At 39.7% G+C, this 26,961-nt stretch overlaps 1 protein-coding gene across 7 annotated transcripts in view; it reads right to left on the bottom strand.

The window, feature by feature from the left end:
• Positions 1–25,775, bottom strand: part of LOC111229716 (pleckstrin homology domain-containing family A member 5-like) — an 81,319-nt gene extending 55,544 nt beyond the window's left edge. For all 7 annotated transcript variants that reach the window (XR_002665415.1, XM_022756173.1, XM_022756169.1 and 4 more), the window contains exons 1-3: positions 25,533–25,775; positions 25,355–25,431; positions 23,874–23,931 (exon numbers count right to left, since the gene is read on the bottom strand). Coding sequence is in view for 6 of the 7 variants with exons in the window: in XM_022756173.1 (XP_022611894.1) it covers positions 23,874–23,931; positions 25,355–25,431; positions 25,533–25,624 (227 nt within the window). In the remaining variant the exon portion in view is untranslated. The remainder of the gene's footprint in view (positions 1–23,873; positions 23,932–25,354; positions 25,432–25,532) is intronic.
• Between the last annotated feature and the right edge of the window lie 1,186 nt (positions 25,776–26,961).

The raw sequence follows: 26,961 nt of genomic DNA, 5'->3' as shown, positions 1-26,961 counted from the left end.
TTATTGAAGTAGAGACACTAAACATGTTTATTTATCTTACATTTCTCTCAGTCCTGTTCTGAATACCTAGTTTAAAGTACAAGTATATGTGTGCTATGAGAACAAAATCACTGTGTTCAAGTTTGAATCAAGCTCTTAAAAATGAAAAATGTGGATGACAGACACTGCGCCCTAATTCCATGGCACCTTCTAACCTTCTAAACAGGTTTTTAGTATGTACTGTATTAACACAGGGAGGGCGACAAAGTAAAACAGTCAAAAACTAACTACACACTCTAAGAGTGCTTGATTTTAGTATGCTGTTGATGAAACTCTTGTCCCACAATGCAATGCACAGAGGAAATGCAGGAGGTACTCAGCTGCAAAAAATTGAAAAATTATTTGAGATTGGGGGTGAGACAACTTCAGAAATACCACAGTAAACAAAAGATAAGCAGTAAATCTTTTTTGCTTCTTCCTAATGCAATTTAATTTGTAGTGCAATTTATAGTTGCAGTTAGATTGATGACAGCACATCTGTTATTTATTTTCCTGTTAGTATGGTTAGTAAACAGTATTTCTTGTACACCAACAGCAAAAACAGTACAATATAATAATTGCATATTGTATGCAAGAAGTATTTCATATGGAGTTGGGGCACAGAGACTGTGACAGCCCTCTGGATGTGCTCATCCTGCGTTTTTTTACCTACATGTTGAGATGGGAGGAGTACAGAGCCAGATCCTGAGTTGGCCAAGCTATTTCAGCTGACTCCTCATTCTGTCCCTATCTCATCATCAGCACCTCTCCTTTTGTGTGTGTTTTTTCCCTAGATTTTCCTAAGCAATACAACATATCCACTTAACACATCACACATGACTGACTTGCAGACCACACCTTATTTTATTAAGTTAATTGTCTTAGTTGAATTATGAATAAAGTAAAGCTGAAACCATTAGAAAATGAATTACAAATATGTATATAATCCATTTTGTGCTCAGCATTACAGTGTTTGGAATTTCAAATGTGAGGATTTATTGCTTTTCTTTTTTTCTGTCTGTCTTATTCAATATTATATTGATTATCCGTGGGTTTTGGACTGTTGGCAGGACATAAGGACCAACTCATAGATGTTAACTTGGGCTCTAGGAAACATTTGATCAACATTTTTCACTATTTTCTCTAATTTTATGGACCAAACAATAATCGATTAATTGGCAAAATAATCAGCAGATGATCAATGAAGAAAATAACAATAAAAGTAAAACTTATCATAGTTATACTCTTAGAAAAAAATGCTAGCTAACTTTCTTTAAATCTTGTGTGGTCTCCCGCTATGTCTAGCTCATTGAGCCTGAGCTGTGACAGACCCACATCGAGCTAGAAAAATGTGGTAGTAGCTTAGAACGAGGTCCTGATCCACTACCTAGCCTTCAGCATTGCTGAGCATGCTCAGTAAACCTGCCAGAGGGCTAGGCTCCTGCTTTGGCCTACTTCTGATAAAACCAGTAATGTCATGGAAAGTTTCCTTGCAGTGAGTGTGTGTGTGTGCGAGTCAATCTGACAGAGAATGTGTGACAGAGAGGAGTCTGCCCTCAATATAGGAGCAAAATCCAATCTCATCAACCACAGCCACAAACAAATAAAACCACCCGGGGTGATGGGCATTATTGATCCATCTATCATCCCGAACTTTACCAGGCAAAGTTATGGACATACTTGAGTTGCAGGAAAAGCCACAACCACAAAAAGACGGAAAAAGACTTTCATTTCAGACTGACAGAGAGATTGAGAGAATGGCAGGCTTTAAATGACAATGTAATGAAACGCAATACAGGATCTGTTAAGCTCTAGTTCCTCTAGTCCCCAGGCAAAAATAGCTGTTCGCGTGTGCTTAGAGACGGGGCAGCACTGTCTCACTCAGACATGGGTCCAACTCATTACAGAAAAGATGACCAACAGAAGTGGGTCAGCCATGAGAGTGACAAACCAAGAAACTTCAGGAGACAGAGAGAGAAAGAAAGAGAGAGGAAGTTCATGTAAATGAGAGTGTATGACTTCAGACAATTATCCATGATGGAAATTAGAAGGAAGGAGACGTGTGGAGTAAATGGTGTTTGTTTACACCCAAAAGACACAGTGGCTGTAATCATGCAGGGCAATATTTACTGCGACATGAGTGTTACCTCACAATTACATGTAAATTTGTTGATTACAATAATCATTTTTTCAGGCCTTTTTTTTTTTTCTAACCAGATGAGCTCTTTGGCAACAAGCGCAAAAACACTCATCCTGTGCTGTGGATTGTCAATAACAGCTTCAGGCTGCAGGAAAGCAAACAGCAGATGACTAAAACAAACATTTTGGGGAGCACATATTCCAGTTCTTTCCTCCGCTTTCAGTCATGTGAAGTAGGAGCACCTAAATAAAGTGCATATAACGTCAACTAATCGGTTCTGTTACCTTTATCCGCTCTGTTAGGTAGGTGCATAATATGTATTACACAAACCAAGTAAAATGGTATGGTGAAAGATGAGTGACAGATAAAACTGAAGACAGAAGCAAAACCTTTTTAAAATACAAAGTTCTGTGCAGACCCAAAAAGAACCTTCGTGCTAAATGCTGAATCCTAGAAGAAATGGATTGGCTACAGCTTCAAAACCCCAACCTGACTGCTGTCCTGTCGGCAAACCTAATCCAAGTCAACAGACATACACAGAGAAGCAGTGTATATCAGATAGAATTACTAACTTACTAGTTGTAACTCATAAGCACCTAAACAGCCATTTAGTACCCCCAGGCTATTTTTAGTGTAAAGTGCAAATAAACATGTGAGTAGTGGTAATAAATAAAAGACTATACATCCTAAGTGCATCCCAAATAACGTCCCCACTAAATTCTTTTCCAACCTGATTTGACATTCTATTATAACGCCCTGTTATTCTATATTTGAAATGGGGGCAATCAATGCCAGTCTAAAACAACGACTAGGAATGTGCAGAGGAAGGCACAGCTGACAAATGAGGACAGCTTTCAGTGCAGGGCAGTCAGCTGCAGTAGTGACTCAATCTGCCGAGAGTTTGGCACATTCATGTAGCTTTCCTCTTCTCACCTACCCTCATATTCGTCATTCAGATCAACAAGTCAAATTCTGACTTTATAGCAGGATATACATTTCATCATCATCTCTTAGACAGGGTAAAGTGTTTTCCATAATTTGACTTGTTCTATAAAAACAGACTCATCAGAGGGAGAAGCCACATTTTTATCTGTTTTAAAGGGAGTGGTTCCTCTTAGGTCACCCGCTGCTGTTTTTGTAGGTGCAGCTGCATTACTCAAATCCTCTGAGAAAAAGAATAACAAGATACTTCTGTCTAGCTTTAAATCCTGTTCCTTTATAGCTCAGCACGCCTACAACCATGCAGTCACGTCCAGCTTATTCATGATAACTCTGGAAGGATGATATTGCTTCACATCAACAAGCTCCATGAAAATCTGTTATAAATTTTGTGGGCCGCAGCTCCCTCCTGGTTACTGTCCTCTGACCAACAGCTGCATGTGTCAGGTGTAGAGTTATTAGGGGTCACAAAGGCAATGCATCAACATCCTGACAAGCACATAGATTATAAGAAGGGGGGGGGGGTTATTTGGAAAGACAGGAGGGAAAGACACAGAGAGTAAATTGGGTGAATGGTTCAACATACCTGACTGAACTGAAAAAACAATATAAAGTACAAATGCTGCCCACTTTTCCTATTAAGGGTAGGTGAGACTACAGAGACATGAAGAAAAAAGATTCAATAAAAACTGTTTCTACAGGAGCATGGGCCACATGCACAAGGCAATTTCCATAAAAATAGAGTTAGCAGTTGAGTGAACAGCAATGAATGGTCAGACAGTGGGAAGAAATGATCCCTGTTGGACAACACACTCTATTGTAAACACCTCAAGGAGAAATACACCCAGTCATCCTCCTACTTTTGGCAGAGGCAAGGCCTTTTATTTTCTAAGTGAAAGATGCACTTGTGTGCCACTTCTCTGGATTGATAATGCAACAAGCACAAGAATTGGGGGGCGAGGAAGGAGAGAAAAGGGAAAACACAAAATGTGACGTTACTATGACTGTGCAAAATTGTCTGACAGGTATTGTCAACCCCCCACTCACACACAAACAAATTCATGAATTAATGGGCACACACTCTGTAACAGAGGTATGATTTTTATTGGAGTGAAGTTTACTCTAATTGTAATTACAATGACATAATGTCTGCAGAAAATCCAACACTGCCCTCTAATGGCAACAATAATTAGTTACACAACAATTTCTACAGAAGAGTGTGGCAAATACAGTAGCCTATATCAATGTAATTACATAAATCCAGTAAGAACAAGTAACAGTGCTGCTGAAAATTACTTCAAGATTGAAGACTTCGGTTGCAGTTTACTCAGGGTGTGCAACTGCATCACCGAAGATGAAATAAAACTGTTTCCAGTTCAGTATCTTCTAGGATTTGAAAAATACTAATACAATCTGTGAGATAAAATATCATATCTAAAATGTTAAATGCAACACCGACCTTTCTCTACCATTGCAATGTTGCCATTTTAAAACTGGGTTTATGTCATAGACTACATTATGCTACTTTGATGCCCTCTGCTGGGTAAAAGGAGTAATTACACCTAGTTAACAAAACCACCAATAGTATGCAGGCTAACATCTGGTCTCAATCTCAATGCTATTTCTCCCTTTAAGCAGCACAGCCAGCTATCCCTGCAGCTGGAGAATGATGCAAAGGAAAATAATTTTCTGAAGATGAGCAAGGGGATTCAAGCAGGCTTAAACAATTAACCCCACATCACAGGAGGCCTGGATGATCTCAGTAAATTTATGCACATAGAATGAAGAAATCACAGCGATGGGGATTTGTGACTACAACTGGTTGACTCTGAAGACTCATCTATGTTTTGTAGAGAAGTTTCATAAACAGACAGACACAAATCGAAAGCACAAATTGGCAATTTTTCTTTTCTGTCAACTACCTTTTACACGCAAATATCCAATGTCAGAGCACCGGCTACTTCCAGCCACAGGAGTGCCCACACAGGGAAGTGCAAAAATTTGTCAAAGACAAAATTTACAGTATATACAGTAGCAGGACAGTCAAGATATGCAGACACATCTTTATGAATCATGATATTAAGCATCATACAGACATGGAAAGATACTGCTTTGGTATAGTAAATGTAAGTGGTACGTTACTCTTGCATCAGACACACAAACTACAAGCAAAACCTAAGATGGATTCTTAAAAATGTGAAGTCTTATTTTCATTTTTTTTATACAATCTTACTTTCATGCATTTTGAACCTATCACTGAGGCAGAGATGTTTTAGATCAAACAGACAAATGTTTAAAACTCAATCAGACAATGACAGAAACTAAACCTTGATCAAAGAATAGTCTACATTTAATTTTTGAAAATAACTTCAATCAAATGAGGAAACCTCAAAATAATTCAGATCAAAGTGCCTTTCATCTCTCCGCTGCACACATAGATGTGCAACTCATTCTATTAATGGCTTTGCTGGAGGGAAATAAAACAACAGTATATGTCTCTGAGACAATCAGACACTCATACAGACACAGCCCAGGTACTGTCAAAAACAATTGCTTTCATTCAGACCTCCAAATAACATCAATTAATTCTTCCATTTACTCTCCACTCCAGGTGCAGTCAGTGTCACAACACTATTTTTGCCTGCAGGTTCTTCCAAGCTGTGTCTAGGGCATCTTCAAGTGCCCTCAGGCCAATTTCAACACGTGGTCTCTCCACTGAGTTGCAGGTCTGCACCCAGGTCTCCCTTCGGTCATCTGTTCCCTTGTAACCTCCAAAAGGGAAACTAGAAGGGGCATCCTTTCCACATGCCTGAATCACCTCAAATTGCTCAACAGAGAGTGAATCAGCTGTTGAACTCCAAGGTCCAGCAGGGTCACTAAACTCCTCTCTCTGTCATGACAAGTGATGCAAGCCACTGTTTTTGGCAGCTTCAATTCCCGATCTTGTTTCTAAAGACTGGTGAGGGTCAGCACAAATTCTAACTGGTAAATCAAGGGATCTCTGACTTTACCCCATAGTCAGACATAAGAATCACATCACTGAACAAAACCTGCAGTCAGTGTCTCAATCCCACTGACTATCACATAAACCCTATAGACACCACCAAGTGGGACATCTGTTTGTTTTACAAAATAATGGGACACGCCATGTTTTTCAGAGGGAGGAGAGAGGACTTAGATTTAAAGGTGTTAGATCTCATTCTTACTGCATCCCACTCAGCAGGAAAACAATATTATTTCAGTGGGAGGTAACAGTCAAATGAAGCCAACAGAACAATATCTGTAAACAACAGAGGGAACAGAGGGACACTCTGAAACACTGATGCTGCTCTCCAGGCCTCAGCTGTGCCTTGATGTGCTGTACGTTAATATCACAAATAGAGAGAGAAGACGTGCAGCCACGTTGCCTGTGTGTAAAAACCAAATGGTTAGCGGCCCCCCCCTGGGTTACCGTGCCTATCTTAATCTCAGGCGGTAGACCTAGCCATGTGTCTTGTTTTATTTTGTGTGTTTTTTCTTTACTGCCTAAGAAGACAGATGTAGCTGGGATGCCAGCAATCTTTTTTTTTTTTTAAATAAAAAAACATTCCAGTGATGAAAATGGTGTATGTGTATTGCGAAGCAGCCACAGCTACTCTTGAATTTAACCACTTCATTTTGAATAGATTCATTTTACACAAAGAAACTGGTTAAGCGAAGAGCTGACACATACTGCAAACCTTAAATAAGCACAAACAAGGTATGTATTCCTTTTTCCTCTGGCACTGCAGGTATCATAAGAGACGGGTGGCTCATACTTCAGACAGGAGACAACAGCCAAGATAATAGCTTTCTGTTTCTCAAACATGTCTTGCAGGAAAAACTGAGAACATAAATACAAAATACATTTACTATTTTTTTGTGATAAAGGACATTTTCAGAAAAAATAAAACAACACTCACCCATGCTAAGTGTGACTTTATCCTATAATATTCACCATTCACTTCAACACATGTGATTAGATTACTACAGTAGACCTAGAGAAACCCCTGTCACTCACACTCACAGTACCTCCGGCAAGACACCTTAGGGAGCAGTCACATTGGCCTTTTCCATATACAAAACACATATAAAACAGGATTAGCAGACGTCCATGACTCATGGATAATCATCTTCAGAATAGTTTTATATAAGGTAGGAAGCTAATAGAAAGACAAAACGGCGGTGTCCCTAACATTAGTGTCCTTGGAGAGAGTGAGATGGAGAAGGGACAAATTCTGCAGACAGAACGTGATCTTGCTCCCACAAGACCCTGATTGATTTCCCCCCACTGTATCAGCAAGCCTTACTGTAAAACAAGGAGTGATCAGAGGAATTCAGTTCAGTTTGTAGAAAAGCTCTTTAGATGTAAGAAAACCATTTTACAAGCAAGTACCAGAGGCAATTTAAAACACCCATGTTCATCATGAAACAAAACAGAACGCTTCCTAAAAAGCTTTTTCAACAGTTAGAGCAAAGGGGAATGTCATATCTTGTTAGGTCACGTAAGAGGAACAAAAGAAAATCTCTGTGGTGGTAAAGAGAAATTAAGTTTGCAAAGGCAACATTAGGCCAATGCTTGCAAATATCTGTAGAAACATTTGATGTGCCGGTGCAATACAAAACTGCACCGACCTCCTTACTGCAAACTATGAAATGAACAAGAGCCACAGAAACACATGGATATCCAAATCATTATGAGCAGTCTGTCAACAAGGCACTGTGATACTCATTGCAGTATTCAAATTCAAAGTTTGAATTTGTACAGTCATCTAGAGCAACACTGCATAAATTCATATCTCCATGATATGGGTGGTGACTGTTAAAGATTACATGAAAACCACAGTAAAACAAGGGAGTGGGGCCAACCCCAGGTTTGTGATAGGAGAGATATTACCAATATCACTTGTAGCACGTCACGGATTTGAAACTCCTGGCTGGACATTTGTGAACACTGTGCAACATGAACACTGACCAGTTTGTGAGAGAAAATCTGTTGTTGATTTCATATAAAGCCTCACGTCTGTTCCTCTGTTGTTCCACATGCTTTTTCCCTGGCAGTGACCACTCTACTAACAAGCACACTAATAGTCCTGCATTAGTCAACAAAACACTGCTTTTTTCTAAGAAGACACACTAATCTCAAAGTGTCCATTAACATTGAGGTCACATCAGGCCACATTAAGTCATTGTGTTGATCCAGGAGTAAAATAAATCCTTGTTTAAACCAAAGCCTCCTGTTTTTGTCTGTCTGGAAGTAAAGAATATGTCTGTGATTCACATTTTGTGCTAAGGTTCATAATTAATGCACAATTATAAACAGCAACCAAGGACTGGCAACACACATCAATGCCCAGAATCTTATTGCATTGAGTGCTGATTTATTTTGTCAGTTTTCAAAACTGTGTGCAGTGTTGCAATGAGATGTGGGAGTATAAGAATGAAAAGTTGGCCTGATTCACACATACCTCTCTCATCTCTCCCTGAGGAAAGCGCTCGACATGACTCTATTAGTACCTCATTACTAGGATGACTCTGTTAACATTGCTGGAACATAACCAACAACCTGCTGGCTCGATATGGCTCCTGGGCTTTACCTACATACCAGTTCATGCTTCCAGAGGAACAGTATGAGACAGAGTGCATGAGTTACAAAGCTGTAATTGTGGTGCTTCCAAGTCGAGTTCAGGTTGAAAGCTGAAACAGTGAGAACAGAGCCAAAGTGCCTCCCATCTAGGTTTGATTCAACAGGTTTCAGGTGCGCAGTCATCATGAGGACAACAAGAAACATGAACACCAAGGTACAGAGATATCAGTGTCTGCGCCATGGACCCTCTTGCCCACAATTAAAATTCGGTTGAGCATGTCAAATAAGTCAGGTTACTTTGGTTAATTGGTGGCTCCATGAAAGAGACAAATGAGCCCATCAGCTTCACTGTGGGCAGGGCTTCAACTAAAGTAGTGACATTATCAAGCTTAGTCAGTATCAGTAGTTGCTGAATTCATCTGAAATGGACCCATTTTTTCTAAAGGGACTATTATTTAAACAGCTAGTAGCTGCTAGTAACAAAAGCAACAGAATTTCAGCTTCCATGAGGACAATAGCTTTGATGCATTTTATCAAAATGCTGCTTTCATACTCTCCTTGGGTTTTTATGTCCACAGGCTTTGACTTTCAATCATTTTCCAACACAGCTGCTCATCTTTTGTATTGATGATTCACCTGAGATAGTTTCATGCCCAGCAAAGCCCCTGACTGCCAGTCACTTACCAGTTTCTATCAAAAATTGAAGAAGGCTTTTACTGAACACCTGTTATAACCACTTCAGAACTCTATTACCAGAGAGTGGGATTCATTTAAGTCCTTACAGCTTCTTGTTGAGAGATCGTTCTATCCTTTTGAACTTTTTTGTGGGGTAGTGTGAAAGTTAATAGCCACGCTTGAATACCATTATTATACACAGACTATAGGCTTTGGCCAATAAAGCAAATAGTAAAAAGATCAATCTGAGTTCTGCATTATTTAAAGATGTTGCTGGGGACTTAAAGATGTACGACAAATCAGCCAGAAATTACAGCAATTCCTGTCAGAACTATCCTGACTAGGTTTCTAGATAAAAATAAATAAACATGTTTTTGAGAACACTGCCATTTTGACTGAAGGTAAAGCCAATTTTAAGCCTGGCAGTGAGCCAGCTTCAGCTGTGCTTTAGTTCTTGGCAAAGAGCAAACTTCTTGTGTACACATTTACTCTGTCACACTGAATGACTAATGAGCCTCCCTCCTCCATACATAAACAATGAAAACAAATAGGCAGAGAAGCAAATCTAACAGCTCAGAGGATCTTACAGTCCACTAATGCCTTGTTCCAAATCACTACACAGAAACTTCCTATAGATATGAGAAAGACTTACATTCTTTAGATGGATGCAAGTCTGTACCTTCAAGGACCAGAGCTCCATTTTTCAAGCATTTCAGAACTGAGAACTCCTCCAAATCTTGCATATCAAGTCTGATGAGGACTAAAAATACTCAAAGAGACTTGAGAGTTATTTATGAAGCTTCCTAGACTCTCAATAAGGAGTGGAAGTTTTTCTAGAGAGAGAGGGGCATCGCTGTTATACAAAACTGAGCCAAATGAAATCAAAGACGACATCTTGTATTTCATTCTGAGCAGTTAAGATGAAGATTCACAAGACTGTTGAGCTGTTAGATAATTTGAAGCAGGAAAATTTATATATGGAAAATAGCATCAGCATCATTTTCTTTTTATTAAGTGTTCATTTGAACATGGACAAGTATACAGCATGAACCAAAGCCTTCCTTGTACACATGAACACAATTCTGATTCTGATTGAAGTAAATGATTCACTGTTTAGTATAATATATTAGAAATCAGTGAAAAATGCCCATCTAGAGCCAATCAAATGTCTTGTTTTGTCTCACCAACAGTCCAACATTTAAAAATATTCAATTTACTATCAGGAGAGACCAAGAAAAGCAAGAAATTGTCACATATGAAAACCTGGAAAAATCTAATTTTTCTTGAAAAAAGGACTGAAACTATTAATCGGTTATCAAAATAGACACATTTTGATCAACAAATTGATTAATTAATACACTAATCATAGCAGCTCTAATCACAGCAAATAATTTCCCCCCTCATTTCGAGAGATTATTATTTAAATGCATTACGCTCTCTTGTTTTTAATATCAGTTAGTTTTGCTGATCTTCTCATTGCATTCAATGTGATATGATGATCTTATGTTGGTGCAAACAGCACTGTCAAATTCATATCACGGGTCATCTCTCTGCCACTGTGACATTTATACCAGTTATATTGCCCACACACACCATACCACCCACCCACCCACACACTCGATAGGGACCATCATCAGTCGAGTGGCAGGCAGTAATAAAGCTGTTGCACAGAGAAGACTTCTTGAAATGATCTCTGCTAAATCACACTACCTCACACAAGAAGCACAGAGACAGAAAGATAGCAATCACAACATCAGTCAAAGTTGAGGGTGTATTTATCTGAACAACCAGCAGAGGTCTTAGAGTGAAAAACAGTGGGCTCCGTCTCATACAGAGTGGAGGAGGAATGCCTGTATACATCAGTTTGTGAATAGCAGCACAGAGGTGGCAAAGCTGCATTTATCCTTGAGTAAGTAGTGCTGATATTTCAACCAGACTCTTGACTTCCAGAGACATTCATCCCTACTGCTGCAGAAACATATTGCAGAGGCCTGACAGCTGATTAGACTGATTGATCACTATGAGGTGCAACCATTACTACAGTTATGAAGCCCCTGTCAGCTCACTCTACTCGAGCTTTACCTCTCACACTCTCACACACTGAAACTGAAAGCAAGCTGCACAGACCTGATACGCAGTTTAAAAGCAGGGACACATCAATTTCATTGCACGTGGTCTTTAAAGGTAATCTATGGATTTTTTAACCACTACTGACAGAGTGAAGTGGTATTTCAATGAGTAGGTCCACTTATTGTTTGTATTTTGAGTTCTGTCTCCAAGTGCACGAGGACACACATGCATGTGCACAAACACAGTCTAATGTGACACACATCTGTGAAGAGTGGTAATGGTAATGCATTATAAAAGTGTAAAAACAACAAGCCAATGTAAACAATGCAGGTTTTAATATTTTTAAAAAAAGGGTTTGCAAATGTATTATGAAGTAGGAAATGCATCTACAATGCTTGTTACGCCATACTCATATTAACATTTTATATTAACATCTGAAGGTTATGTACAGTACCCAACTGTGCTATTCTCTTCAGCTATCTGTGAAACACCTGACCTTAAACAGACGGCTAGAACTCCGGGAAGCAGGAAGCACATATTGCCTTCGAGGCACCAATTTAGATCAAGGGATGCACATTTAGCTGTTTGTTTTTTCCGGGGTTTTGTGTTTGCTTCACAAAATACTCCTGTTCATTTGTAATGGGGGACAACAATTTTTGTATGTTTTCTGTGACTCCAAACACAGAACGGTACATTCCTCTTCTGGTAACTCCAGTGATGCCATTAAGCTTGTGAGAAACGCAAATGTACAATATCAATCACAGCAGGTATACATTATTCAATGAGAGACTTGGCACAGAGTTCAAATATTTGTTTAGGCAGGGACGGCCAGATCTGAGGACAGAGCGTGGGAGAGGACCCTGACAGCAGAAGACTCACTACCCCACAGTTGAGCAATAAATGCAGTGCATTATCCAATCACTTCCACTGTCTATGAAGCCCTCCCTGTCGACAGAAAGAGAATCAAATCCCCAACAAGTGACTCACTATGTCTACCACACAGATTCTATGTCAAGATGTAGTTTTATCTTCAAATAAGTTTTGAATCTGCTCTCTGTCTAATCTGATGGGTCTAATAGTACCAATACACCTCAGAGAACTTGGTGCTATTTGAGGCAGTCGTGATGACCTGAGTACTATTTATATCTGCCAAGTGCCCCATCTAGCAGCAGAATTTACAGTGCACTCAAGTCATGATGGGACTCGCACTAAAATGAATGCACAGACATACGAGAGGCCCGATAAGTGGTTGTAAAAAGCAGTTTCACTTTGGGTTGCTGTTTGTTGGGAATAACTTTGGAAGTGCTTCATACGGTTATGATATTGCATAAGGACTTTTTAGATGAATGGCTCCTATAAGTACCAGCAGTGGAGATTGACTAAAGAGAAAATGAGCCCACCAGTGCATCTAATCTCTCCCTCCCATAAGTGATTAAACCATTAAAGATAATGTAAGGGTCATCAGGTCACACATCTGGCACTTTTATCCAATATCAAAATACACTCACTATTTGGTTCTAGCCAGCAAGAAAATATCAAAGGCTCACACAGAAAGAGCCAAAAGCATTTGCGCTGTCACTGAGCTCAAGAGATACAGACAAGAATTGTGAAAGGATTAAAAACTAAAAGGAGAATCATAGAAAGAAACAATGTCCTGCTGATACCATACATTATATGTGGCCTGAGCGATATCTGCCTGCAGACCTCATGGAACATGCAAGGTCTGCAGGGGGAACGGACGGTGCAGCTGACACTGTTGCCAGGAGAGAGAAGGGAGGGAGTAAGCCAAAGCCACAGGACCAGGAGGGTACAATATTAATCCCTCCACTGCTGCTGCTAAATTGAAAACTTGGCAGCAACCAGTACATCAGTATAGCACTACACCCTTTATTCAATCCCCTAGAAGAGTGTAAAAAGAACACTGCAATATTTTAGTGGATCCTGTTCATGAAGGTGTGATCACTGTGAAAACAGAGGTTTGGTTTCTCTTTCTGCTTAGCAGTTGAGGAAAAAAAAGATACCGCTGACTGCCTGTTTGGATGTGGATGAAGACAAATTCAGAGGCTGAATTTGTAACAATTGGTTTCAGGAAACAGTATGCTGTTCCAAAGCCCTCTGTGGACATTTTAACATGGTGCTCCAAGAGCTCACAGCTGTAGAGCATTTGAGCAGAGTGACGGCTTCCAAAAGCTCCCTAATCATCACAGACCATCTGGAAAACAACTGGGCCGTGCACTGTCCACTGGACTGAGGTAGACAGGCAAGCGAAACAGAGAGAGGAAGAAAAAGATAGGGAGAGCAGGTATTTGCTTTTTCAAGGCATGATATGGCAGCTGTATCATTTCAAGAGCTTAAAATATAGTTATCACCAAGATCACAAACAGATATCATGGATCCAAACTAAAATTATTTATGAGCAAATAAAAGTTTCTTTCCACCTGCACATGTGCTGATCAGGTCTTGTTTTGTTTCTACAGCATCTCACCATGAGCAATTCAACTACACTGACTGGGTTTCTCTGCCACGGGACACTGTCTGTAATGGTTGTAATGAGAGTTTAAACTTTGAGCAATATTAAGTTCCTCAACTAAACAGGCACCTCATAAGCAGTTAGTGAGGCCAGATGGGTATTTCGAACATTTGACATCAGAAGAGAGCAGAGAACTGCCAGGATACTGAAGTTCAACACATGGCTTGAGATCAGATGCTGCAAAATTGTTCTCGCTTGTGCCTCTCCAACTTTATATCCCACTCTGCTTTCCAGCTATATGGATAAAAAAAAAAAAATTAAGTGGACTGCAGAGACGAGAATGCAGAGAAAGACGTAAGTAGTTCCCAAAAAAATATAAATTGTGAGAAGTCTGATTCGCTCTCTAAAAATTGGAATGAGCCTGGCATATCAAATTCTTATATATAGACCTAATAATATGTGGAATAATAGTAGACCAACAGCGTGACCACGATGAAGGCAGCTGCCCCCAGATTCAACCTGGCACAACATCAGCAAAAGACGGCTCATTGCAGATTACTGCAGGGATTACTCAAGTTCAACATCTCTCTCAGCATTAAATCAAAGACACCACACAACTAAGAGGCTTTAGGACCAAAGAATTACTGTAGCCGCGTGTTCCCCTAGTAAAGCCAAGACGTAGGCCTACATTCAATCAACATATAGTATACCATTGGGGATTAAATACATATTCTTTAATAGTGGACATTAATCACTGCATAGGGTTTCAATTAAAGAATATTGACCAGAGGGCACAAGTTGAAAAACAATGATAGAGCTTGCTCACCAGCAGGGCTCGTGTGAACTCCAATAGTCTAAAAATGACCAAAAAAAAAGTTTGTCACATATCATACTGAGACAGCCATCGCCCTCTTACTAAAGTAATTAGAACCACTGCAAACGAAAAATCTCTTGATACTGGTAAAAGCAGCCATGCCTCTAATTCCCATTGCTGAGAAAAGAATTACTCCCATAACATAAAATGGGAAACAATCAAATTGGTGCACACAATTTGCAAACAACAAAATGCATTACAAAACTCTGAGATGGGCAGCCAACAATGCTAGGAACAAAACCAGGGGCTAACTTGGTCTGACGTGGATTTTCACTGAGAAACTGTCTTAATCAGCACCTGGGGCAGGCACCAACATCAGAGGATCTTTTACACATATGTTCACACACAGAGCATCCAAACATACACGCACTTTTTTTCCAGTGCCTGCCAGATGGCAGGGACCCCACAGAGACTGAAACGCCTGAGAGCAGCTCAAAGCCAGCCTAGTTGACTGTCTGTCTGTCTCCCAGTCAGCACCCAGTCTCACAATAGAGAGTTATGGAGTCAGACAAGGATGATGTACAGCAGATCCAGATCCACTGGTTTCCCTCTTAAATCACCTCGCACACACAAGTGAGCTGCATGAGTACTGAGCTCTGACAGAGTAGTGAGTCAGCAGCCACAGCCATCATAGTCTTTCCCTGCCAAGGGGGTGAGTAAACACTCGCTCAGAGATTTGCAGTTTGAATAAGGCATTGTCCCCAGTGTGCCATTCGTTAATGTTAGCCATGTGGATGGAAACGTCTTACTTATTTACAAACATACTGCTAGAAACTGCATCCCTCTTTTTACATGATACTGGTGTGTAATAATGATGAGGTAGAGGTGAAGATTGGCATGACATTCATCATTCATTCATGTTTTAAAGTTTGTTCATTGTCAGTTCAGAGATGTGCATGTTGTTTCCCTGTAAATGTGGATTCTCTATGGGTGCTCAAGTGTCCTCCAACATGTAAGATGTATGTAATTGGAAATTGATTTGCCCAAGAAGTGTGAATGTGGTCATCGGTCTTTGTGTGACAGCCTGTGTGTGCTGGGATATACTGTGGCTTCAGAAAAACAAATGAAAGAAACTGGCTCTACTTGTTGCCTTAATAATAAATCTCTTGAAGTACTTCAAGTTGCTACCAGCTAGGACACACACGCTGTGGAAAACAGAGCCTGAGACACTTATGTGTGAAAATGGACTGTTGCTACTAATTTTATAAAAAGAAAATGTGAGAAGAAAATTAAATTGTGAGCATGGCCCCAGCAACACAGCATAGAAGAAGGTTAATTAGGTGATTAGTTTAGTTTCAGCAAGGAGAGTGAACTGGTAACACAGAATGAAAATTTAATTTATTTTAATTAATTTCTTATTTAAGATAATAACAAATATGAGATATATTCAGCTTGTACTTGTCCCCAAATTTGTATGAAGTATGTGATGTTTAACACTGATGGAAATGTTAGGATTTTTATGACTGAACCACTCCAAAAAACAAAAATATAATGTTTATAGTTTTGTGCACAGTCTTTGCCTCTTGCATAGAATTGCGAATACTGTGGTGCTGGTTTTTTTATGTGTGCTTGGCTGCACAACATGAAACAACACATGCACAACACATTGTATGGATGAAGCCACTGGTGGACCTGGCAGAGTTTCAGAGTTTAATATACCATGCACACTGATTTAAGACAGTGCTTTAACATTTAACTGTTGACTGGAAGTATCTTTGAGGGGTCCCAATGTACAATTTTACACCTGCCAGCTAATCAGACAAACATTTTCTATGTCCACGGCATAAACAAATGGAAAGAATGGAGTTGTAATGGAGGATTACGCTGAAGGTTAACAGTGAAGTGACAATGCTCTTGCCTGCAGCTGCAATCATGTTTCAGAAGCATAGAGCAGTTAGTCACAGCGTGAATGAAAGGCACAGTTGTGATTGGTGACAGCTTTCTTTTGACTATAAAACTCTTGATTTGATGCACCAGAGCAGGTGCTCTTACCATAAAGTCAAATGTTTATCAGTTTAATTAGCCTAAATGTTAAGGCCAAAATTGAGCTGACTTACTAACAAATTCAATTAAATATTCAACCCTATCTTGCATTTATTTCAATTCCAAGTCCAAACAATTGGTCCCCTCTCTCACACAATAACATTGGATCAAATGGCAATGTGCAATGTGAAAGTAGTCACTTGTAGTGACAAACCTTAAGAGAACCATCACCTGACTCAGCAGGTCTCCTCAGTTTTATGGAGCGTTTTAGCATCCTTCAAATTTCACTGTTTTTGGTCAGTGTCATCGCTCACAGTGTTGTTTTCAGCAAAAAAAGCTCTAAGTGCCCACTGTGCACTATCTGCCCAGGCACCAGACAACAGACAGACAAAGTTAGGTGCTTGAGACAAAAAGATAACAGAGCTAAAAGAGAGCGAGCATTGGAATTAAAGTCATTAAGTGGCCAGAAGAATATCTTCAAATGTATGTTAATGTGGCTCTGTATCTGCAGGATGTTTAAAGAGTCAACTGTACTGTATACAGCTTGTTTGTTTATGCTGTTATTGCAAGTTTAAAGCAACACTAAGCAAAATGCTGAGAGCAGTAGTATTTTCAAGAAAGAAGGCAAAAGGAAAAATGTGTATTCTTTGAGCCATTAAGGATTAGGGATGTTTTTTCTGACACTCGTCAACCATTAACCATTAACCGATAACTGACAAGATTATCATGTACTATGTAGAATAGACGAGTGTCTGTAACCTATTAAAAAATACTAATACACAGGGGTTATGATCCAGAGTAGCTAAACTAAGCGGGAGACAGGTGAGCACACAAAAACACACACACACACACACACACACACACACACACACACACACACACACACACACACACACACAGAGGCAGGAAAGAAGCCCCTCCAGGCAGATCATCACACAAGTCGATGGTCCTTTTAACTTCATTTTTGCAGAAGAAACGACCCGCTTATCTAAGAACACATAAAAAGCTCTGAGTTATAAATTCATGAGGTTATTATAAAGATCACGTGATTAAACAAGAGCAGAGGAGCAGAATTGCTTTTTGACTGGTGCGGAGAAATGCGCTTCTGGTGTGAACAACCAGACTACTGCTCACACAACAGAGTTGGACTGGCATTAAACCTCAAAATAAAATAAACAGGCCAGGCCTACCTAAAGTCCTCAGCGGAGTGGGCAGCTTGTCTAATGGTTTTTATTCAGAAATAGCAACATGTGGACATACTTTGGGGTTAGTCTGGTGCGTAGTCTGTTAACTGTTAGACCTGAGGCGGAGAATAGCCACTCAGACAGTACTAATGTCCAAGGACATTTGAACCATTTAACAGATAGCATTAATCGGTCAAAATTCTTATTGTCGGTTAATGGTTAAATGGTGAAAATTATGAACAACCATATTATTAATATTTTTTTGTCTAAATTTCTGAAGTTATGAATCCAGCAAACAAATACTCTGTGCATTTAAATTGTAGTACATATGTTGGTGGTTTGTCTGTATACATGGCATTTTTTGTCCATTCATCACAGTCTAGTTGAAGGAGCTATTCTGAAGTTTTGCTACTGGTACACAGCCAATGTTAGCATTAACAGCTGTTTACTTTCCAGTCTAGAAGAAACATTGGAAGTTCAGCATCGAACTTTCCGATACGGAGGTACAGTAGCGTCCAGTCTGTCCTGAAGTACAGTGCTGCTCAGAGGGCATATCATAACCTCTTGTAATGTAAATACAACAAGCATTGGCAAGACCGGTAATTAAACAGCATTAATGTTTGCTATGTAGCAATAGCAAAACTTAAAAATAGTTCCTTTAAGCAATAAAAGATGCTGATTTTAGGGACAGTGCCATCATGAAAATGTCATTCTGTTTTAAAAGTTTTGTGCCTTTCAAACAAGAACCTTTATGTGAGTCATTACACAAAATATTTGTCAATGTAAATATAAGACTTCTGAATAGTTTTTTACCACATTAGCCATTATGACAAACAGAAGCTTTAACAGGTTATCAATAAAAACCACAGAGCCATCAAAAAGGAGGATTTGATTATTTTGCTTTAAGTGACAATTACCACAATTGAATACTGATCCACATGAGAGCAACCCTGTACCCCTGCTTTTAAATGTGGGCCTTCAAAGCAGAAAATGAACCAACAGCTAAACAGATCCACTGGAAAGATTTTTGCCATAATTGGCCAAATTTCATTTGACATGCTTTCCTCTGTTGTGAGTGATGAATTATGCAGTGGTAGAAGTGAATGGCCTAATGAAAGTGTTGGTTGCAGAGCAGACTAGTACAATATTTATATTTTATGTTGCACTTCATAGTGATGAGCAGAAAATTGCTCTCAAAGGACGCTCACAAAATGTCATCAAATGAAACCTTAATAACTGGATAACAATCAACCTGGACTTTTGGCCTATTGCAGTATGAGGGTCAGCTGTTTGAGCCCTGTACTATACTTATTACTAACTCATTAGCCTTCAAAACAAGATGTCAGCCATTTCATTGTGTAACCTACAGCAAATAGCCCTGATTTCAGCAGTGAGGTTTTCCCCTCCTTTCCCAGACAGAATTAATGAGACAAGAATAGCGAACAGAGATAGAGAACTGGCAGGAGATCTGCACCTGTCTATTTTATAAATATAATTGCTGTGAACACTTCCTGCATCCAGTTCATAATTAGTCATCACTCTCCTACTATAATATTAAACCTTCTGCACCAGCCAAACTGACTTCACCCCATTTATCCTGATAGACACTTCTGAAAGGTCTTCAAAGGTGAAAATCCTCATTAACAGACAGTGACAGGCAAACACTTTGAAAAACCACAGGTTCAATTGCCCAAATCATGTCCCTCTGTCTTGTTCAGAATGAGGCTTAAGTTAAAAAGTAGGATTATGTGCTACAGAGATAAAATGGAAATCACAAATCTGCCAGATGGCAAAGTCTCATCAAAACACTGTTTATGTCACAAACAAAAACAAACTGAGCAGATATCGTACTCTGGGTGGCTGTAGAATTTACTAGAAAAAACGTCATGGACATAAAATGTCCAATGGCTTGACTCCCCACATAGCAGGCTGCACAGAGCCTACACAGCATACAGAATGGTGTATGTGTTCTTTAAAAACAGCATATTATCATCAGCAGAGAACCTTACTCTGTATCCTTTCACAGAAGTGCAGTTCAAAAAGAGATAAATCTCCCAGCTCCTAGCTCTCAGCCCAGGGTACAAAGTAACAGACAGATTAATCTAAAGTAGAAAGTGTCCGTTACTCTGATGTGTGGATTATTGTTTCAGCTCTTGCAGAACCAAAGCACCACAGTAGCTGGATGCCGTTCAGGGTTCTCTGATTTATCGCCAAGTTCAGCAGTTGAGACCAGAGCCAAAAGCCACTGGCTTAAAAACTTGAATGTATTAGGACTAATGGGTGGGTTCTATTGACCCGTTCCTCACTTGTCAATGAGCCACAGCAGAGAAGAGGGAGGATACAATAATACTGAGTGTGTGTGTGTGTGTGTGTGTGTGTGTGTGTGTGTGTGTGTGTGTGTGTGTGTGTGTGTGTGTGTGTGTGTGTGTGTGTGTGTGTGTGTGTGAGATTGGTATTTGTTCTGACAAAAACAAAAAAGCAAATGAATAATAGTCAAGTTAAACAGAGGCAGCAGTGAAACTGAAGTTTTTAACTGTAGCAACTTAACAATGTGTAGACAGATTTGTTTTTTACTGCTCGCAGTCCTGTCGAACCCTGAAATAAAAGAGTCACAACATACTGACTTTAGTTACACATGTCTACCTGTGAACTGAATTAACAAGCTATAGTTAGCAAATTTACACCTCCACGTGATCTCACTGTTAGTGGGGGAGCAAGTACTGGGCAGTTGACACATAGTTCACCAAAATAAAAAGGCGCATTGGCATTGGGCCATCTGCAAACAACCCAGAAACTCAAAAGAGACTGCTCAGTCTGAGGAAAGCAGTAAACCATGACTGATTCAATTAACATCTGCACTGACCGTCACTCATTCAAAACTCATGCTACTATAAAATAATCAAATCGTGTGATGTCCACACAATGACAGCAACAACCTGCGCTCCATCCTCCCCAACACATACCATCAGAGGACAGCCTACGTCAGCACAATCTGCTCACTGATGCTCACACTGTGTAACCTGATGGTAACAGCTAAGCCACGCAGCCAGCATGTGAATGGGCCAGATCCTTTCGCAGGCTCAAAAAAGACTTGAGTCACAGAAACGAATGAATGATCCAGTCACTATTTTGTAAGTCTGAAAACAAGAGGAGGGGGTTGGTTTTTTTGGTTTGGTTTCAGTTTGTTTATGTTCATTTGAAATGCAAAAATATAACCCTAAACCCTAATGAATCGGTGATAAAGTAATGATAACCTATCGTAAAAAACAAGACACAGACTTATCCAGCTGTCATCAGGCTAATGGTTCTGGACAGTTTTCCGAGGCTTTTTCAGAGGCATCCTCACATAAAGCCTCAAAATGTTCCAAGTACTGTCCAAGACAGTTATCACATAAACCTGTCAACCAATCTCTCTGTCAAAACAATGAGTCGCAACGATATTAACAGGCATGGTTTTACAAAGGCCAAGTACAGTACTCTAAGAGGTATCACTACTGACTGACAAACTGATCGTGGGCCTTGAATTGACCATACTTGTTTATCACTGCATGCAGCCAGTTTTATGACACTCACAGTTGTGACCGCATGACTTGAATTCTAAATGCTCCTGCTAAGTAAAACAACAAAGGGAAACCTCCTGGGCCAGTTCCAGTAAACAGGCTGGGAAAATGTGTCTTACTTAAACAGTCCACACAAGGCAGCCTTGGGCAGCGTTGGTCACATTTAGGTTTCTTATCTACATGTCATCCACAAAGTCTGTACCAGCTTTCATTAAAACTAAACGCAATGAGCAGGCAGTACAGTCCGCCATATGCTAGTATTTTCTGTAGGCACACAACAAGAGGAACTACATATAACATTTTTTATACTGACAACATGAAATTAATTTTTAATTTTCAAACAAAGGAGAGATGCTGTTTTTTTCTTGCTTAGCTGCAATCTACAGCATGCTCAGTTCAAGCAGCTGAACAGTTTGTTTATGGTGGCTGTCACTTAAATACAGGTGACTGAAAGATTCATATGTGGCTCACCTGCATCTTAGCAGACAAACAAATAAAACCACAGGTCCTCTTTGCCGAGCAGTGGTGCATCAGCTAATACATGGCTGCTTTAAATTGTCCTATTAAGTTTGTCAGATATTCAAAAAGCTTCTGATTACTATTAAAATGACTGAGGCAGATTTTAAATCCAAGTAATCACACAATATTACATTAGGTTCAAATGTATGAGTCAGCTGAGCTAATAAATAATAAACACATTATATCATTTATATTTATCATTCATGGTAAAAGATAATGTGTGAAAAAAAAAGACACGTATATCTCCTTAATCACAGTACATTCAACACTCTCTTAATCCTCAGTTAAACTGTGTGTACACCAGGTTTATCTTGTATCTCACACACAGTACAGTCAGTGAGTCTAATTTGTAGAAGACAGAGCGGCCGACTTCAGACTAGACAAAGCTGTTAATTAATCCGCAGCTTCTAAGGACACAACAACTGAATTTACATGTCTTAAAACTTTAAACTCATTAAAATGCCAATAATGCATGACACCAATGGTTTTTCACTTGCAAAAATGCAGTCTGCTCGCTTTGCAGGAGACAACATGATTAGTTTGTAACCGCCAGATACACAGGGATCAACCAATGTCATCCGCAAGTCTGCCTTGCACTGAGAAGCTCTGATAAAATACTGGAATATAAAATTACTGCCTTTCAGTCGGACCATCTGGCAACCTGCCACATGAAGCTCCTCAAATTCATGAGGAAGTCAAAGAAGGAGAGCAGATTGAGTGAGTATAATAAGACATAATATCCTAAATTCATAGCCTGTGTATTGCAATGACTTCAATCATACACAGGCATTCTTGTATTTGTCGCAGAGAAATCCATCCGCAAAATATCTATACCAGCTGTATGAGAGGAGTATTTCATTAAGACATGCAAAATAACAAAATATCTCAGCTCATATCCTTGGATTTAAAACATTCTGAGGACACATGATGAATCAGGGCTAACTGAATGACAGCGCTTGTGATCTCTTTTGATTAGTCGCATGCATCAAGCTGCCAAGGAGGAGAGAGAGGAAAATGAGAAATATACTGTATTTCAAAGACTATACAACATAGCCAACTACTAATGTAATTCATGTAGATCCCAGTTTTCAAACAGAGAGGGGCACAAACTGAACAAACCAAAGTCGTTTCGTGGACATGGAGCATATATATCACATTTTCTCCTGCCCACATAGCACATCAAATGATCATACTGCAGATACGATGTTCAAACAAAATGAATGGAAGACGACTTTAAATAAGAAAGTCTTTTAAAATTCCTACGTTAAATTCCTAATACTGTACATTGGCATGTACCTCAGAAATATTTCCCAGTGTCTACTTAATGACAAGTGTCATTGTAAACTGTGAGCAGACCATATAAACCCAAACAGTAAGGATAACTGTCACAAAAAGAGAACACATTATTCTTTGGCTCAACTCCTCAAGTAGGCTCAGCTTTGAGCGGGGTAAGTCTGAATAAATAAAAACAGCTCGCAAGAAGACAGCAACCACACTTTGCCCATGTCTGTCTCATATTTGCACAATGTTCCTGTGTAATCATTAACTTTTGCAATAGGCTTCTACAGCACAGAAATAGGGAGTAAAGGTTCCAAGTTTATAGCCATGTAATATTTACTTCTAAAACACAGCATGTTCTGAGAAGTAGCAAGCATTTGATAGAGTTTTTGTACCATTTGAGGTGAATAAGAAGGAAATAAATAAATTCCTGTTTATAATTAAGGCCTCATGGTGAGGTACAGGTGCTTTGAATTCGTATCGCATGTTTAGATATTGTATGTGGGTTCTGACATTATAATGGGTGTGTGTCTTGTGGAGGGAGGGAGTTTAACTCACTTGATAAAGCACCTTGCCCCCTCGAAAGTATATCCTTCTTCCCATCCAGTGGGTAGGTCTGTGAAAGAACAAGAGGTGGAAAAAAACATGTGAACACAAACTGGCAGAACAAACAGATGTTGTGTGTGTTAAATTAACTTTCGGCTACCTTCTCAGCTGTCAGTTCACACACTAAGATGCAGGATGCAATTAGTTGATCAAAAGAACATTAATTGGCAACTGTTTTGAAACTCTGTTATAATTTCAGTAATTTCTTGCTGCTTTTTACACTTAATAGTAGAGGATATAACAGCATAATTGTAGTAGTAGACATATCTCTGGGTTTTGGACGGTTGGTTTGACAAATTAGGCAATTTATACATTCCACTTTTAGGACTGCAACTAACCATTATTTTAATTATCGGTTAATCTGTCAACTATTTTCCAGGTTAGGTGGTTGTTTGGTCTATAAAATGTCTGAAAAGATACACATCACACTTTCCAAAAGCTCAGTGTTAGGTCTTCAAATTGCTTGTTTAGTTTGAGCAGCAGTTTAAAACCCCAAACTATTCAATTGAGTATTTTATATATATATATGACAAATGAAAACCAATAAATCCTCACAATTCAGAAGCTTTAACTAAAGAATATTTGGCATTTTCGCTTGAAAATAAACAATTATTAAAATGGTTGCTGATGATGGGCACAATTTTTCACAATCTTTTGACATTTCATAGGCTAAAAATAAATGATTAATCGAAAAGATAATCTGCAGATTAATCAATGAGCAAAATTCTAATAGTTGCAGTCCTACTGAGATGCAGAGGCTATTAGTAAGAGAGGTGGGAATGACTTCAGGTCAGCAGGAAGCTGCTAGTGTGTAGTCGCACGGTAACGTCACACGATGAAAGAAGCTAATTTTACCATGTTGCACACAGTGTTTAAGGCTGTTTGGGAGATTTTTGCAGGGGTGGGTTAGACAAAGCTAATTTTGTAGATTTATAGTTGACCTTTACTAGCTCCTCTGTCTATAGCAGCTGTTGCTGTATCTACCTGTCGACTTGGGAGATCACTGATGAGCGAGCTCTGGTTCTGTTAACCCAACATCAGGTGCACAAATCTGTCCAGTTATGTGGTCGACAGAAGTCGTTAGTTTATTCAAAGTGACACAAAATGCCTCCCAAATTAATTTGCATGCTGCTGGTTGTAAGTAAGAGTCAGTCAGCCAACATCCACTCTGCGACTTCATTGACCGACCAACCTGAAGAAGAGGCTCACGAGTCGGGCAGAGGTGGGCACGAGAGGGCTCACTTTTCACAGCACGAGCGCCAAAAGCCCACTCATGCATTAAGAAACACAGCATGGATGTCACAGTCTCTCTCTCACACACACAGTGTGGGAAGTATCGGTTTCGGTATATGGGCAACAACAACACATGACGACAGACATGGGAGACGTTAAAGACAACGAAGAAACTTGACAGCCGTTCAATGACACCTTACCTGGAGTTTTTCTGTGCCCGGTTATTACCGCCTCGCCACTCACTGGATGCAGCCAGGTTGTACTCTTGGCTTCTTCGCTGTTGAGAGAAGGAAACGCATTCATTACTACACGGCGACTTTGCTCGAAACAGAGACGGACAGAAACGACTTGAGCTGTTTTCTTTGAAGGGATATTTACTTAACGAAGAAGACGCGTCCATCCCGAGTAACCCCATAACTCCACGAAGAAGGGAGACAAGAAATCCACTCGGGTTGTAGATCCGCCGCCATGTCTGCCAATACTGTATGACAATCGCGCGGCTCCGCTCGCGCAGGCAGCGCGTACACGGAAACCTTGGCAACGACGGATGGCTGAGAGGAGGGCAGGAGCCCAGGGGGTAGGGTAGGCAGGTACAGTCAATACATGGTGTCTGATTTGATTGACTCACAAACATAACAAGTGTTTCATTTATAAAAAGAATGTTACATGAATACCCTAAAAACTTGTTTTTCTTTGTTGTTTAATTGGCTGTGTGGCTTTGTATGGTTGTGGCTGTTTTATTATGTTATTGTTCCCTTTTGCATTGCTGTGGATGTATATTGTTCCAAAGAAAGACACCTCTCAGCATTATGAACAACCATGGGGGCAGGGCCAGATTAACCTGCAGGGGGCCCAAGGGCAAAATTGATCTGCTGGGCCCCTATAAGCCTTCTTCACAGCAGATATATGAATACACATCAAATTTAGTATAAAGCTCTCTTAAGACACAACAATGTAACAGTGAGCTAGTGTGCACAACACCAGGACCCTGAAACCAAAGAAGCTACATCGAATTCAGCCATAACATTTTATTACTTACACATGTGCTAGTCCTACTGTGAGATTTCAAAATGTCTTCCATGAAAAAGACCCCATTTGTCGCTCTCTCTGTGAAGTGTGTACTGTTTTTCCCTAAAATACCGTCTGGCTCCAGATTTGATGTGTTGTAATTTAATTAAACACATTAATTTAGGACTATGGAACATGCATGGCTGGATTACTCACTGGACAAAGCAGGTAATTGACCTGGTGCCCCAGAATGCAAGGTCCTCAAAAGTTTAGTATTCCCTGCATGTCAGTTGGCTTTGGTAGTTTGATTAATTGCAAATTTTGACCTTAATCGCTCGCAATGATTGACCACCAGAGGTGAGAAAGGCATCAGAGTTTGAACTTTCTCTAGCTCTGTTTTGTCATTCTTGACACGGCTATTTCTGTCACATTTCACTTTTCATATTGAACAGCCAAGTGCAATGGAGAGATTGTCTTTATCCCCATTTTTAAATTATATTGCATCTTCCTCATCATGTCCGATGTGGTCAGACAACATGTCTCTGAACTAGTTCTGATCACGCACAACTCAACTCTTGATCCAGCCATGCCAACATGCATGATATTGGTGGCCCAGCTGTTTGAGAGGCTGACCAAGTAAAAGCAATGTCCCAAATTCAAGTTTGGCCAAACACCTTTGTTGCATGTTATCCCTCTTTTCTTTCTGCCCTCATTTCCTCTCTCTTCTGTCAACTGTCAAATAAAGTCATATGCCCAAAGATTTTAAGACAGTGCCTCTCAGTAATAGCAGCCACCACCT

This window comes from Seriola dumerili, unplaced genomic scaffold, assembly GCF_002260705.1.
Source record: "Seriola dumerili isolate Sdu_G_001 unplaced genomic scaffold, Sdu_1.0 BDQW01000242.1, whole genome shotgun sequence".
NCBI lineage: Eukaryota > Metazoa > Chordata > Actinopteri > Carangiformes > Carangidae > Seriola > Seriola dumerili.
Note: the sequence above shows the minus strand (reverse complement) of the source record. Positions and strands in the feature narration are given on the sequence as shown.